Source organism: Myotis brandtii, unplaced genomic scaffold (assembly GCF_000412655.1).
Source record: "Myotis brandtii unplaced genomic scaffold, ASM41265v1 scaffold4, whole genome shotgun sequence".
NCBI classification, from domain to species: Eukaryota; Metazoa; Chordata; class Mammalia; order Chiroptera; family Vespertilionidae; genus Myotis; species Myotis brandtii.
The window spans coordinates 4,092,438-4,107,831 of NW_005365371.1; the positions used below are offsets into that span (position 1 = coordinate 4,092,438).

Here is a 15,394-nt window from a genome sequence, read left to right on the forward strand (position 1 = left end):
AGTTCTGGATGATGTCTGTTTTGTCTTTTAGTTGTATTTTTGAAGTTGTTGTCGGAGGCAGCAATTTCCGGTGTTTACCTATGCCGCCATCTTGGTTTCTCCACGAGGAAACCTTTTTATGGACAAAAATGCCTGAGATTGGTCCTTACAGTGGATTAAGACATTGGATCACAACAGAAAGCTACTTGGAATTAATGTCCCTTTTAAAAAGAAGTTATATTTTATTAATATAGGTAAATCTACACATATTTGGAAAAAAATACTATACATATGTGTTTAAGTGTCACAGGGCCTGACTGAGGTAAAAGGAATGCTACTGCACTCCTGAACTATTCTGGTGGAAATTTCAGGACTTCAGGAAGCAGAGACCAGTCAAAAGATTTCACTTACCTTCTTCCCTGTCCACTGGATAAGCAAGTACCACCCACATGTTCCTTGGACTGAAGCCACTCCTTGGCCTGTGTATGGCATCTTCTCCCACCCAAGCATCCCAAGCCCAGAACTGATGTGGTCACGGGAGGAGTATGGAAGCGCTGCCCCATGTTATAGCCAAGCCACCACCACCAGGATCAGGAAGCTCTTTCCAAAAGGAGCAAATATTCCCATCCCTTTCATTGTTCCACACAGACCACGGCCACCAAATCAGTCTTCCGTACCTTACTTGAGTCAATGAAGCAGGAGTTTTTCCCTATTCTTTTGTGAAAATAGAAAAAGCAAACAAGCATAATTTTTAAAACAGGAATTTTTGCAGCCAATGTGCATTCTTCTTCCCCATGTTAGTGTTCTCTTGTTTCAGGTTACTGTCTCCATTCATGTTTTTATGAAATGAATCTGTTTTCACCACTTATTTGTTATAACTAGATCTGAGAAGAGAAAAGCCAGACAAAAAGCCATATTGTCTTTCTGCTTTAAAAGGGAATACTCTTTATAGATGAGGGATGGATGTGGGATTGAATCTCAGGTTTCCATGATAACCAATTAGAATTATAGTCTCAAGATTAATGGCTACATACGAGATGCAGTTGAGCATTTGAGATCCTAATATTTTAAGAACCAGCAAGAACATTTTGTGATGACTAGACACAAACAGGATAGCTAGAAGATAAAGGAAAAATATAAATGATACACTAAGAGGACTTCACTTTGACATGAGGTAGGATTTATAATCTCAATATCTCCAAGTCAAAGTGTTACAGACACAGTACAGAATCTTGTCTCCTGCGGTACCTGGGTCAATGGTATCTTGTTCTTCAAAGCTTTTCACTAATTGGAAGCTCACTGTCTCTAGCGTTATTCATAATCATAGTAACCATGACTGGATAAAAGATATAGAGAGGCTTTATAGAAATTGTTAACAGAAAAGAATTTAGGATTTATAGACTGTCTATAAAAGAAAATGGGACTCCCTGGCCAGTTTTTCTCAGTGGTTAGAGCATCAGCCTGTGGACCAAGGAGTTGTGGGTTCGAGTCCCAGTCAAGGGCACATATCTTGGTTGCAGGTTCCCCAGCCCTGTTAGGGGCTCCTTCGGGAGGCAAACAATCAATGTGTCTCTCTCACATCGATGTTTCTCTCTCTCTCCTACTTCACTCCCTCCATTCCAATCTCTCTATAAATCAATGGAAAAAGTATCTTTGGGTGAGGATTAAACAAACAAACAAACAAACAAATGAATAAATAAATAAATGAATACAAAGAAAATGGGACTAACCATTTTCTAGCTCCGCACTTGGAAGGAACTCTTTAACTGGTTTAAAAAGAACAGATACAAGCAGAGTCTGTTAATGTCATCTGTTTCTCATGTCAGGATCTCAGGTCTTATATAGAGTATTTTCCCGATGGTCTCCAGACCAGAAGGAGACAGAATTCTTATTCAGCCCCTACTTGGGACATGGTTTGATTTTTCGTTCCTTTATATTAAGTCTGTGGCTTTCTCAGTGGATTATAGCCCATGAAATAGGAACCATTAATCCAGGTCCTTTTAATTAGAATGAGGGGAGGTTCCAGGTTACCTCATTTAAAATTTTAATGCCAAGCTGCTCTGTGCATCCTTCACTGTTTTTCCTTTCTCCACCAAAAAATGTATCTAAGATGAGCAACATTTGGCTTAAAAAAATGATGTCTTTTTCAGAAGATGTCAGAGAGATAGGTGTAAAGTAGGACAGGTACTTATTTGTGCACTCAAGATTAGACACTCTCAAAGAGCTAGAGATACCGTTGAGTGGTCCTCACCCAACTGAGGTTGAGTGTGGGTAGTCCTGTGTGCACAGGAGACAGTTCATGAAATTCCCCGATGAGATTGGCATCCAAACTGTTTATCTGATACTCCTTGCCGTGGCAGGGCTCCAAAGAAGCCTTCTCCAGCTACACACTCCAGGAAGTGTTTCTCAACTGAAGTGGCTATTATTTTTAGTCTTTTATTTCTTCTCAAAGTCATTACATACCTTTTTTGTTTGTTTGTTTAGTACTATTTAAAGCCCAATCTCATTTATATCATTGTGTCAGTCACAGTCTAACCAGGAAACAGAAACACGCAGATCATTTAAAACAGAGGAAATTTGCTACACATGATGGAAGAGGCTGAGATGTCAACCAGGGAACAGACAGTCATCCCGGAGAATAGGAACTTGAGGAGGCTGTGACCTCCCCTGGGTAGGGTGATGATAAAAGGAGGAGGGTGTTAACAGAACTAGGAGTCACCCAAAGAAGCTCAAGGACTTCTCTGTCCAAGGCAGAGAGGGAGAGAAATACCCTGGATTCTCTCCTCCTTCTAACTTCCCAGTAGTGCCTTCCATTGACCAAACCAGCTGGAGGCCAACTGGCACCTAGAACTTGGGAATAGAGCCTTCAAAAGTCAGCCCCTGCAAACCAGAGCAGGGTAGAAGACGGATAAACCAAGGATCCGAGGAAAAACAGCTCTCAACCAGCATAGTCCTTTGTTTCCGGGATTAGCCTTATTCTGGAATTTATTAATGTAGAATTAACCCAACCTTCCCTCATATTATTTTAATTTTTTTTATTTCCTCCTCATATTTTTTATACAGTTAATATGACAAATTTATTCTTCCAGCCAAATTATTCACTATTTTATTTATTTATTTAATACCCTAAGTTAATCTTCACTTGAGGATATTTTTCCATTGATTTTTAGAGAGAGTGGGAAGGAGGGGGAGACAGAGACACACATCAGTGTGAGAGAGATACATTGATTGGTTGCCTCCCACACACCCCGGTGGGGATTGAGCCTACAACCCAGGTATGGACCCTTGACCGAAATTGAACTGGGACCCTACCAGTCTGCAGGCTGAATGGACTCAATGGACGCTCTATTCACTGAGCCAAACCAGCAAGGGCCAAATTATTCATTATTTTTTCTTTTTTGTGTAATTGCTGAATTACACTGGAGATTGTATGTAGGAATAACAACCACACACAACCAACTCACTGGTGTTTTGAACTCATCCTATATAATAAAAGGGTAATATGCAAATTGACCCTAGCAGTGGAACGACCAGAATGACCACTCAACCAGTCACTATGAGGTGCACTGGCTACCTCTCGGTCCCTCTTCCTGGCCAACAGGCTCCGATCACGGGCGGCACCAGACCAAGGCCCCCACCCTGCCAGTCACCCCCCACACAAAGGGTGACCTGTAGCGGGGGCAGGGCTGGCAAGTGGGCAGGAAGGGCCAACCTCTCCGTCCCTCCCCCCGGCTGACAGGTTCCGATTGCCCGATGGCAAACAGGGAACCGTGGAGGGTGATGGTGGGGGCAGGGCTGGCTGTGGGCAACTGGGGAAGATGGCCCTGATTGCAGGCCAGGCCTAGGGACTGTAACCGTGCATGAATTGCGTGCACTGGGCCTCTAGTCAATAATAATGATGTTATACTAGAGGCCTGTTGCACAAAGAGATTCATGCAATAGGCCTTCCCTTCCCTTGGCTGCTGGCACCAGTTTGCCTCTGGCACCTGGGACCCAGGCTTTGCTGCTGCGGCCCTGGGGCCATCAAGTTTTGCTCCACTGCTTGGAGCCTATGTATGCAAATTAATCACCATCTTTGTTGGGTTAATTTGCATATTCTCCTGATTGGCTGGTTAGAGTAGTGAAGGTATGGTCAATTTACATGTTTGTCTATTATTAGGTAAGATAGTTATGTTACCTTCAGAGTTAACAAAGCACTTTCACATATCCTATTTGATTCTCATTGAAACTCTGAATGGTTATTATTATCCCCATTTTTAGAAGGATTAACTGAGTCTAGGAGACTGAATGTGAATTGCTCAAGGACAAACAACAAATACTGGAGACAGAATTCAAATCCTGATCTGTTTGGTTCTAAATTCCATAATCTCCCCAGGCTATCTCACAATAGGAGTTGCCCAGAGGATACAGCAAAAGTTTTTCTGGGTTGTTTGACTGAGCTTAGGAAGAAGGGGAATAGATATTTTAAATTTGCTAAAATTGTCTTGTTGACCCAGAAAATAAAATTACACTCTGGGCATTAGTGACATGAGGCCTATCTAGCATTCCAGTCTGAGTTACATTCTCCCTGAAGAAATGCACTCTTTCCCTGAAGACATCTAGATTCAGTATTTCAATATATGGAGCTGGTTGTTCTAGAAGGGTCAGTGTCACAACAAGTACCATCCCAAATCTGTTTTGTTTTGTTTTTAGATATATTTTCATTGGTTTAAGAGAGGAAGGGAGAGAGAGAGAGAGAGAGAGAGAGAGAAACATCAACGATGAGAGAGAATCATTGATTGATTGCCTCCTGCACACCACCTACTGGGGATTGGGCCAGCTACCCATGTATGTGCCCTAACTGGGAATCAAACTGTGACCTCCTGGTTCATAGCTCATGCTCAACCACTGAGCCATGCTGGCCGGGCTACCCATCCCAAATCTGATAGAGATGGTGAAGGAGGAGTGGAGGGAGAAGGTCCATGGTTCTCAGTCCTGTCTCTTCTCAATGAAATACAGGAAATTCATTGAAATTTGAATGTTGGATAAACAATGAATTTTCTTTTTTTTTAGTATTAGTATGTCCCAGATATTGCATGGGACATATTTATTTATTTATTTATTTATTTAATTAAATCTTTATTGTTCAGATTACATTTGTTCCTCTTTTTTTCCCCCCCCATAAGTCCCCTCCTCCCAGTTCCCGCCCCACCCTCCACCCTCACTCCCCACCCACTGTCCTCATCCATAGGTGCACGATTTTTGTCCAGTCTCTTCCCGCATCTCCCATTCCCCTTTCCCCCCCAAGAATAGTCAGTCCATTCCCTTTCTATGTCCCTGATTCATTATAATCACCAGTTCATTCTGTACATCAGATTATTTATTCACTTGATTCTTAGATTCACTTGTTGATAGATGCATGTTTGTTGTTCACCATTTGTATCTTTACCTTGTTCTTCTTCCTCTTCTTAAGGGATACCTTTCAGCATTTCGTATAATACTGGTTTAGTGGTGATGAACTCCTTTAGCTTTTCCTTATCTGTGAAGCTCTTTATCTGACCTTCAATTCTGAATGATAGCTTTGCTGGATAAAGTAATCTTGGTTGTAGGTTCTTGGTATTCAGCACTTTGAATATTTCTTGCCATTCCCTTCTGACCTGCAAAGTTTCTGTTGAGAAATCAGCTGACAGTCGTATGGGTATTCCCTTGTAGATAATTGAGTCTCTTTCTCTTGCTGCTTTTAAGATTCTCTCTTTGTCTTTTGCTCTTGGCATTTTAATTATGATGTGTCTTGGTGTGGTCCTCTTTGGATTCCTTTTGTTTGGGGTTCTCTGCGCTTCTTGGACCTGTAAGTCCATTTCTTTCACCAGGTGGGGGAAGTTTTCTGCCATTATTTCTTCAAATAGGATTTTAATATCTTGCTGTCTCTCATCTTCTGGCACCCCTATTATTCTGATAATATTAGTGCGCTTGAAGCTGTCCCAGAGGCTCCTTACACTATCTTCGTATTTTCGGATTCTTTTTTCATTTTGCTTTTCTGGTTGGGTGTTTTTTGCTTCTTCGCATTTCAAATCTTTGGCTTGATTCTTGCGCTCCTCTGGTCTGCTATTGGGTATAATATTCTTTATTTCAGTCCGTGTATGCTTAATTTCTAGTTGTTTCTTTATCATAGCATCGAGGGTCTCATTAGTTTTCGTGAGGCTCTCCTCAAGTTTATTGCAAGCCCTCAAAATTGCGTTTTTTAGCTCTATATCCTCCATTTCTGTCATGTTTTTTTGTCTCCGCATTTTTTATGCTTTCTTGGTGCACCCCCTTGTGGTCTTTGTGCGCAGTCTTGTTCTAGTTAAGCCTTGATTGTTGTAGTTAATCCTAGAGGGATTTGACCACCAGGCCGACTGGCTGTGAGAATCAGCTGTGGGAAAACTTCTGTCCTCTGGGGAGGTGCTAATCTAGCCTTTGCCTGAGGCTATCCGGCAAATGGCTCTGCGCAGGGCTTGGGCGGGGCGGGTCGCAGGGGATCAACAGGGCGGGTGGAGGGAGCAGTTATGGCTGCTCTCAGTCCCGTTCCCAGAGGCTCTGCTTCTCAGAACCCCAGCAACCGCTGCAAACCTCGGAGAGAAAGCTGCCCTCACGTTCCAACTGATGCTAGACAATCCCGCTTCTCCTGTTTGAGTCTGAGTCCCTAGAGACTCGCCCGGATCTGAAGCTCAGAGTCTGAGACTCCCTCCTGATTGAAAATGACAACCGCGCCCTCAGCCACCAGCCCGCTTTGCGCGTGCACCTCCGCACCTTTAAATTTTCCACACTGCGCCTCCTCTGAGCCTAGGTATGCTGTTGTCTTTCCTTCTAGTTGAAGAGTCTCTCCTCAGCCAGCCTTCCTGTGGTTCTGGGTGATATCCGTTCCGTCTTTTAGTTGTATTTTTGAAGTGGTTGTTTGCGGCAGCAGTCTCTGGTGTTTACCTATGCCGCCATCTTGGTCTCCTCGGGACATATTTATACTAAAAAGTTGTTTATTTTTAGTATAATTTGCTAGGTCTAGCAACCTTATTTCAAGGTGGGCAGTGATCCCAAGGTTTCAGGGTTTCAGGTGTGTGTGTGTGTGTGTGTGTGTGTGTGTGTTGGGAAGATACTGAGAACAGGAGCCCATATGGCTCTGTGTTTGCCATCTGTGCCCTGCACATGCCAAGAGGTGCTAATTCCTGCACAGGTGCAGAAGCGGAAGGAGAGTCTGGGAAGAGTATTCCCAGTGTTGGGCAAATACTGACGAATTCTGAATTATTCTGAATTGGAGGTCTCCTCTGTGGGAAGGAGAGCTGATCTGACCTGAAGTGAAGGTTGAAGTTGATTTACCCGGTTTCACTTAGTCTTTCTGTTAGTCTGTTTTCACTAATGAGTATTCAAATCTAACCAGGAAGTTAAAATTAGCCTTAGAGATTGTGTAAACTCATTCAAAGAAAGGGAAAGAGGAAGGGGCCCTAGAGAGCTGAGATGTGTCAGGCAGAGGGTCCATGGAACATGTGAGGAGGTTCATGTTAGTGCTGGTGCTGCTGGCCCATGAGAAGACTGGAGAGCAGACCCTGTCGTCTTGCCCAGGTAGAGGTCAAGGAGAGGATGGGGCCGTCAGAATGCTGGGGCCAGGCACTTGCCTTTGATTCTGACGAATGCCGAGTTGGGAGGGGATTCCACCCACCTGAGTCTATAAACTCTTTCAATAGGAGGATTCAATCTAACAGCACCTGCGGTGAGAGTAATTGGTCTGGTTTCTTGTCCTGGAGCTCAGGGAAGAGGATCTGCCAGCTGTTACCAGCTGTGTCACTAAGTTGATCATGAACCTTGAATAAGCCATTATTATTTCTTTGTGTGTTCACCTGTAAAAATGTGATGGTGGAGGATATATTATATTTCCATTATGGTTCCTCTTAGTTCTAAAATCCTGTTGGTATCTATACTAATAAAAGAGTAATATGCTAATTAGACTGGGAGACCTTCCGGAGACCTTCCAGTCATCCTTCCGGACAAAGCCATGGTGGCGGGGCCGAGGCAGAGGTGGTTAGGGGTGATCAGGCTGGCAGGGGAGGGCAGTTGGGGGCAATCAGGCCAGCAGGCAGAGCGGTTAGGGGCAATCAAGCAGTGGTACTGGATTGTGAGAGGGATGTCCAACTGCGGGATTGAGCCTAAACCGGCAGTCGGACATCCCCCGAGGGGTATCGGATTGGAGAGAGTGCAGGCCAGGCTGAGGGACCCCCACCCCCACCCCCACCGTGCACAAATTATATAAATTTAAGCATTCTCATGACTTCTGTTCTGTGCTCACTGGCATGATAAGAGGGCTGGTAATCAATCAGATTGGAGAGAGTGCAGGCCAGGCTGAGGGACCCCCACCCCCCACCATGCACAAATTATATAATTTTAAGCATTCTCATGACTTCTGTGCTCACTGGCATGATAAGAGGGCTGGTAATCATAGTTCATCAATAATCCTTATTATACTGAAGATTGCTTTTTCATTTTCCCCTTAGCTTTTCCCTTATCCAGGCAAAATATCAAAGTCCTATTTTCAAAGGGCTATATTTAAATGAGTTAATCAACGCGATCTACTCTTTTTTAAAAGCCTCATGTCAGCAATTAGTCTATGGGACCAGTGGCAACATTTATATTTCAATTCTAGTTCACTATTCATTCATTCAAAACGTATTTATTGAGCTCAGGTGACACATCAGGCGGATTTGAGCTTTGGGAAGAAAACTTCAACAGAACTAAAAAACATGACAAACTCTAGGTGACCTGAAACCTGGTTCCTCAAATCCTTTGCTTCTCACTTCTGTTGCTGGACTCTTGGGAGTTTCAGTGTTCAGCCACCTGTCCATCAGATGGTAGGGGCAAAAGGAAAGTGAGTTCTTGCAGTAAAAGGTTGAAAGTATTGATTAACCTGAGGTATGTAAAGAGTGTGTGGGTTTCCACCTGCCTGAAGCAATGGGCTTGCAAGACCAGACACCGCTTGGAACTGGCTCCTTCTACTGAGAGTGAAAAGCAGCCCTCTGGCGCGTCCTTCTCTGACTGTGTTTCCCTTGCCCTCTGTCCACAGTGCTGCACTTGAGATGGAGTTATTGCCTCTCTGGCTCTGCCTTGGTTTTCACTTCCTGACAGTGGAATGGAGGACCCGAAGTGCAGTAGCCACAGCTGCTTGCCAAAGGTGCTGCAAGTTGGTGAGTTTTCCCGGGAACTCTGAGTTGTCCATTGTTCCTGTGTTGACAAGGTTGGGTCCATTTGGAAAGGCTCTGCCCCACCTTTTGCGAACCCACTGAAGGCACGAGGCCTCAGGGACAGGCCTAAGTGAGCCACCGGGAACAAAAGCACCTTGTTAAAAATCTGGGTGATTGAGCTCCACTAATGCTATTGGGATCTGATAATGGTGAGGCATATTAAAGTTGAAGAAGCCCTGCCTCAGAGTTTATGTTTGAGTTGATAGCAATTACTTAAAAAGCTGTACTGAAGCCCCGGGCAAGTGGCTCAATTGATTGGAGTGTCGTCGCATACACCCAGAGGGTTGTGGGTTCGATTATGGTCAGGGAAGGTACCTAGGTTGTGGGTTCAATCCCCGGTGGAGGCGTGTATAGGAGGCAACTGATCGATATTTTTCTCTCACATCGATGTTTTTTTTCTCTCTCTCTCCTTTCTTCTCTCTAAAAAAATCAATAAAAAGATATTCTCAGATGCAGATTTTTTTAAAGATGCTGTACTGAAGAGCATGCTGCCCACGGGCACTGCACAGCAACATCCCTGACCATGCTTAGGTTTAAGACAATCCAGGAAGTAGATACCCAAGCTTTTGTGGTCTACTCTCTTCAGGGCTTTCAGCCTATATGTGCAAACATAGCAACTATGCACATTCCTAGAAATTTTCCCCTTTGCCTGTAACTCAGTGATGTAAAAATCTGCCTGAGAAACATACATTTGAACTCTATCATATCCCAGGCACTGGGAAGACTAATTGGATGTCTGGGTTAATACTTATATTAAAAAATGTGTTCTTAAGGCTGATGAATCTTAAAAACCCAACTGGTCATAGTTCTTAACCACTTTTGGTAACCTCTAACCACTACACTATATTATCCTCCAGTGTGGGGGAGAGGTTATGAGCCAAACCAGGTTTAAACCCCAGTTCCACCTCTTACTAGCTGGTGACATTGGGCCACTCTGCCTCAGTTTCCTCATCTGTAAAAGATGGAGGTGTTAATAATGCCAAGCAATCATACCATAACACGGGGTTGTAACGATGATTAAATGAGTTAATGTACGTAAAGCACTCAGAACAGTGCCTTGAATGTGGTAAGTGCTACGTATTTTATCCGTTATTATTGTTGTTGTTAGTCTCTGCTACACAGACTCCCATTACTCCCTTACAGAGGCGATGAAAGATTAACTTCGCAGTAGCTAATTCAGGAGTCGCCAGGCATACAAAGAGGAGGGAATAAAGCCTGAGTTCTTTGAGAGTCTTTCGGGGTTCAGGCTAGACTCCCTGCCTGACTCTCTCTAGCCTGGTGGGAAGAAGCAGGGACGCAGCTGTCAGTGAGCTCAAGGAGTGGATTTCCTGTGGCTTTTCTGAATAGGGCTGAGGGTTTGAGAGTCCAGGTGCCCCCCCCCCCCATTGCCCCTCCTCGCATTAGCCATGTGATGTTATAATAAAATGGAATGAGGAGGTTTTCTTGGGCTCTGATGGCCCGGTGGTCCTTCTGCATCACTTCAGTGGGACCCCAGGGAATTGCAGGGGTGTGACGCTCATGGCCTCCACAGCTGTGATAAAACAGGGTCTCACTCCTTTTGGAAAGCCCCTAACCACAACATTCTCCAGAGAGTCCCTGTGTGGGGGAGACCAGCACTTACTCAAATAAAGAAATACATCTTGTTTCTGCATGGGGAGATTTAATTTTACAAAGATGTCAGTTCTCCTCCAAATTACTCCATGATTGTAATGCAACTCCTATAAAAATTCCAAAGATTTTTGGGGTAAGGGGAGGTGTGGAAAGAACTTCACAAATTCATCTGGAAATGAGAAACAACTCAAATGCTCTATAAAATTAATTGATTAAATAAAACTTATCATTATAGCTAACATTTATTAAGCATTTATGTGCCAAGTTCTGTGTTAAATGTTTTACATAAATAATCACAGTGAATCCTCATGAAGAAAAAAAACCCTATGAGAAAATTACAAGTATAATTTCAATTTTATAGGTGGAGTAATGAAGGTCCCGACTGGTTAGGTAACAAGACCAAGATCACCCATTTGTTAAAAACCAGAACCACGATGCACAGACCCTAGAACTCTTGCTCTTAACCACTGTTCTATTCATGCAATGAATTAAGAGACAGTTGCTAAACAGAAGATGATCAAATTTATTTTATTGCCAGGGCAATATGTCTATTACATATTATTGAGGAGATAGTAGATAACTAAACAGTTTGTAGAATGCAGACTCATTTTTTAAAAATTGTGGGTTTTGTTGGTTTGTTTAGAAAAGGTAGATAATATCTTTAGGAAAGAGTCCAGAAGGAGATGTAACAAAAAGTTATTGGTGTTTCTTTGAGGAAGAGGCTGAGGTTACTGAAGAGTTTAATTTTCTGTATTTCTATATTAGATCAATTTTTAATTATTAGAAGGTTTTATTTTAATAATCAGATAAAGAACTTGGGGCTGTGAGAGGTTAATTCCTTGTCCAGGGCCCAATGCTAATATGTGACAGAGCTTGAGATTCAGACTTGAGTCTGTCATCTCTCCAAACTGGTGCTTCTCCTTCTCTATCAGATTTTTCTCCCTTTTCCCATTATTCCTCTTGCCCCCTGGGATGGGGCCCACAGTTTTAGGCAATCATAGACCTTGTCTGTGCAAAGAAAGGCCATTACTCCCCTTTCTTATCACTTCAAACTTTTTTCCTAATTGACATCCTATGGCGGATCGTTTTTGCCAACATGTAAAACATTGGGCTGAGTTTATCCTGAGGCCTGAGTGACTTCTGCAGTGAGACCAGGGTCGTCCCATCCCTCCTGCCTCCTTCCGCAGCGCAAGGTAGACCTGCATCCAGGAAAAGCACTGAATTGGGCATTAAGAGCTCTGGGCTCTGGCCCCGGCTCTGCCATTGACTCTCTCTCCACTGCTCTCCAGACCCCGCTCTACTTTTCTGTGCAATTCAGGGTGACCATGAGCTCTGAAGTCCTTTTAAGCTGAGACATTTGTCAATTCCGAATGTAGAGGAATATTGAGACAGAATTTCTTGGTTGAAATGAAGATGCCACGGCACTGCCGGTTGTCAGGCAGTGTCCCTCTTAGACGCACAGGTGTAATGGTAGAGCGATCGCAATGCAATGGTGACAGGTGGCATTAAGAGTGCCCACTGTGTGTCAGGCCCTTGCAGTTTCTCGTCTAATCTCACTGCAGTCCTCTGACGTAAGTACTATTTTTATCTCCTTTTTTCAGAGGAAATGACAGACTTAAATTATTTGCCCAAAGCCACATGGAAATAAATGGCAGAGGCGGGATTCAAATCCAGGTAGAGACCTGGCTCTCAGTCCCTCTCATAGCTAAAACCAAAGTGCAAATACAATTGTTACCACTCAGCACCTGATGGACAGGTGCTCAGATCTTCTCTAACATGCTGTGTGTTTTAAACAAGGCCTGGAACTCAGCTCTCGGCTGACTATTTTAGTGTGAAGGTAAAGGACAAAGAAAAATTCCTCTTTTTTTCTACAGTGTCTGATCCATTTTTTTTAAAATTATGATCTCTAGTGCCATTCCCCAAAGTTGCAGGAACAGTCTGATGACTGACTACCTGACTATTTTAGTGTGAAGGTAAAGGACAAAGAAAAGTTCCCCCTTTTTTTCCTACAGTGTCTGATCCTTTTTAAAAAAATAAAAATAAAAACTATGATCTCTAGAGCCATTCCCCAAAGTTGCAGGAACAGTCTGATGACTGAACTAAGTTTATGTACCCAAACCGCTGCCTCAGAGGCCTCTTCCTGCTGACCAGTGTGTTTTTGAACCTAGGTGGATGGAGTCGCTGACTGTCGAGAGCAGAATCTTGCTGCAGTGCCCAGCAATCTCCCTCCCCACTCGCAGACGCTCATCCTAGATGCCAACCCTCTCAAGACCCTGTGGAATCATTCCCTCCAGCTTTACCCGCTCCTGGAGAACCTCAGTCTGCACAGCTGTCACCTGGAGCGCATTGGTCGTGAGGCCTTCCTGGGGCAGGCCCGCCTGCGCAGCCTGGCGCTGCCTGACAATTCCCTCTCCGAGAGCTACAAGGAGACGGCAGCTGCCTTCCACAGCCTGCGGGCCCTGCGGAGGCTGGACTTGTCGGGGAACTCCCTGACGGAAGACATGGCGGCCCTCATGCTCCAGAACCTCTCTTCACTGGAGTCTGTGTCCCTGGCGAGGAACACCATCATGAGGCTGGACGACTCCATCTTTGAGGGCCTGGGGCACCTCCAGGAGCTGGATTTGCAGAGGAACTACATCTTTGAGATCGAGGGTGGAGCCTTCGAAGGCTTGACTGGGCTGAGACACCTCAACCTGGCCTATAACAACCTCCCTTGCATTGTGGACTTCAGCCTCACGCAGCTCCAGTCCCTCAATGTCAGCTACAATAACCTGGAGTGGTTCCTGGCATCAGGAGAAGAGGCTGCTTTCGAGCTGGAGGTGCTGGACCTCTCGCACAATCAGCTGCTGTTTTTCCCACTCCTGCCCCAGTCCAGCAAGTTGCACACCCTCCTGCTGAGGGACAACAACATGGGCTTCTACAAGGACCTGTACAACACCTCGTCGCCAAAGGAGATGGTGGCCCAGTTCCTCCTTGTAGATGGCAACATAACCAACATCACCACAGTTAACCTCTGGGAAGAGTTTGACTTCAGTGACCTTGCAGATCTACGCTTCCTGGACCTGAGCCAGAACCAGTTCCAATACCTGCCTGACGGCTTCCTAAGGAAAATGTCTTCCCTCTCCCACCTGAACCTCAACCAGAATTGCCTGATGACGCTCCACATCGGGGAGCACGAGCCCCCAGGAGCGCTCATGGAGCTGGACCTGAGCCAGAACCAGCTGTCGGAGCTGCACTTGACTCCGGGGATCCCCGGCTGCCTAAGGAGCCTCCGGTCATTCAACCTGAGCTCCAACCAGCTCCTGAGCGTCCCTACTGGCCTTTTTGCTGATGCCGGTAACATCACTACAGTTGACATGAGCCACAATCAGATCTCACTTTGTCCCCAGCCAGCTGGCTTAGACGGTGTGGGCCCTCCCAGCTGTGTAGATTTTAGGAACGTGGCATCTTTGAGGAGCCTCTCTCTGGAGGGCTGTGGGCTGGGAACATTACAAGACTGTTCATTCCAGGGGACTGCCCTCACCCACTTAGACCTTTCTGGAAACTGGGGAGTTCTGAATGGGAGCACTACCCCTCTCCAGAATATTGCCCCCACGTTACAAGCCCTATCTCTCAGGGATGTGGGCCTCAGTGCCAGCTTCACGGAGTTGGACTTCTCTGGGTTTAGGCATCTGAGGGACTTGGATCTGTCCGGAAATTCTTTGACCAGTTTCCCCAGATTCAGGGGCAGCCTGGCTCTGCAGACCCTGGATCTCCGCAGGAACTTGCTCACGGCCCTTCCCCAGGGGGCCATGTCTGTGCAGCTCATGACAAGTCTTCGGACCATCTACCTCAGTCAGAATCCGTATGACTGCTGCAGGGTGGAGGGCTGGGGGGCCCTACAGAGTCTGCACACCATCTCCGACTTGGCCATGATCACTTGCAACCTGTCCTCTAGGGTCATTCGCTTGGTGGACCTGCCCAGAGGCATGCCTCAGGACTGTAAGTGGGAAAGGGTGAACATGGACCTGCTGTACCTTGTGCTCATTCTCCCCAGCTGCCTCACCCTGCTGGTGGCCTGCACTATCACCTTTTTCACTTTTAAGAAGCCTCTGCTTCAGGTAATCAAGAGCCGCTGCCACTGGTCCTCCATATACTGACCTGGCTACGATTCAAGGTCAGAAATCTGGTCTGTGCTTGGAAAGACACATCCTCTGCCAAATTTCAAGATCTGATGCAGAGGACAAGTCTGATGAACTGAGCTTTAAATTAAAGTGTACCATGTCTCCATTCCTTAGTCACTCCAAGTTCTTCCTCCGTCATTATGATTCATCCTTATCATCCTGGTAAAATATTTATTAGTTGACATGCTACACAAATAAAAAACATGTTTCATAAATATTTTTAAAATCAAACACAGCTTGCGTTTTTTTCTTTCTTTAATGTTTTTTTTTGGTAGTTTCATGTAGGTTATTTTTCAGTGCCCTTTCCTTGATCCCACATCCATGGGGCTGGTGAGAAAGGGTGGCGATTCAGTGCTCCCCCATTGCAAAAATGACTTCAAGAGCATCTCCTGTGGATGA

The 15,394-nt window shown here is 45.0% G+C and overlaps 1 protein-coding gene across 1 annotated transcript in view; it reads left to right on the forward strand.

Annotated features, from left to right (window-relative positions):
* The window catches only part of NRROS (negative regulator of reactive oxygen species), a 27,809-nt gene extending 12,708 nt beyond the window's left edge, over window positions 1-15,101 (forward strand). Inside the window, exons 2-3 of the mRNA XM_005873164.2 lie at window positions 9,044-9,164; window positions 13,001-15,101. Of these exons, the coding sequence (XP_005873226.1) occupies window positions 9,057-9,164; window positions 13,001-14,971 (2,079 nt within the window). The 5' untranslated portion in view covers window positions 9,044-9,056 and the 3' untranslated portion in view covers window positions 14,972-15,101. The remainder of the gene's footprint in view (window positions 1-9,043; window positions 9,165-13,000) is intronic.
* Window positions 15,102-15,394: the final 293 nt, after the last annotated feature.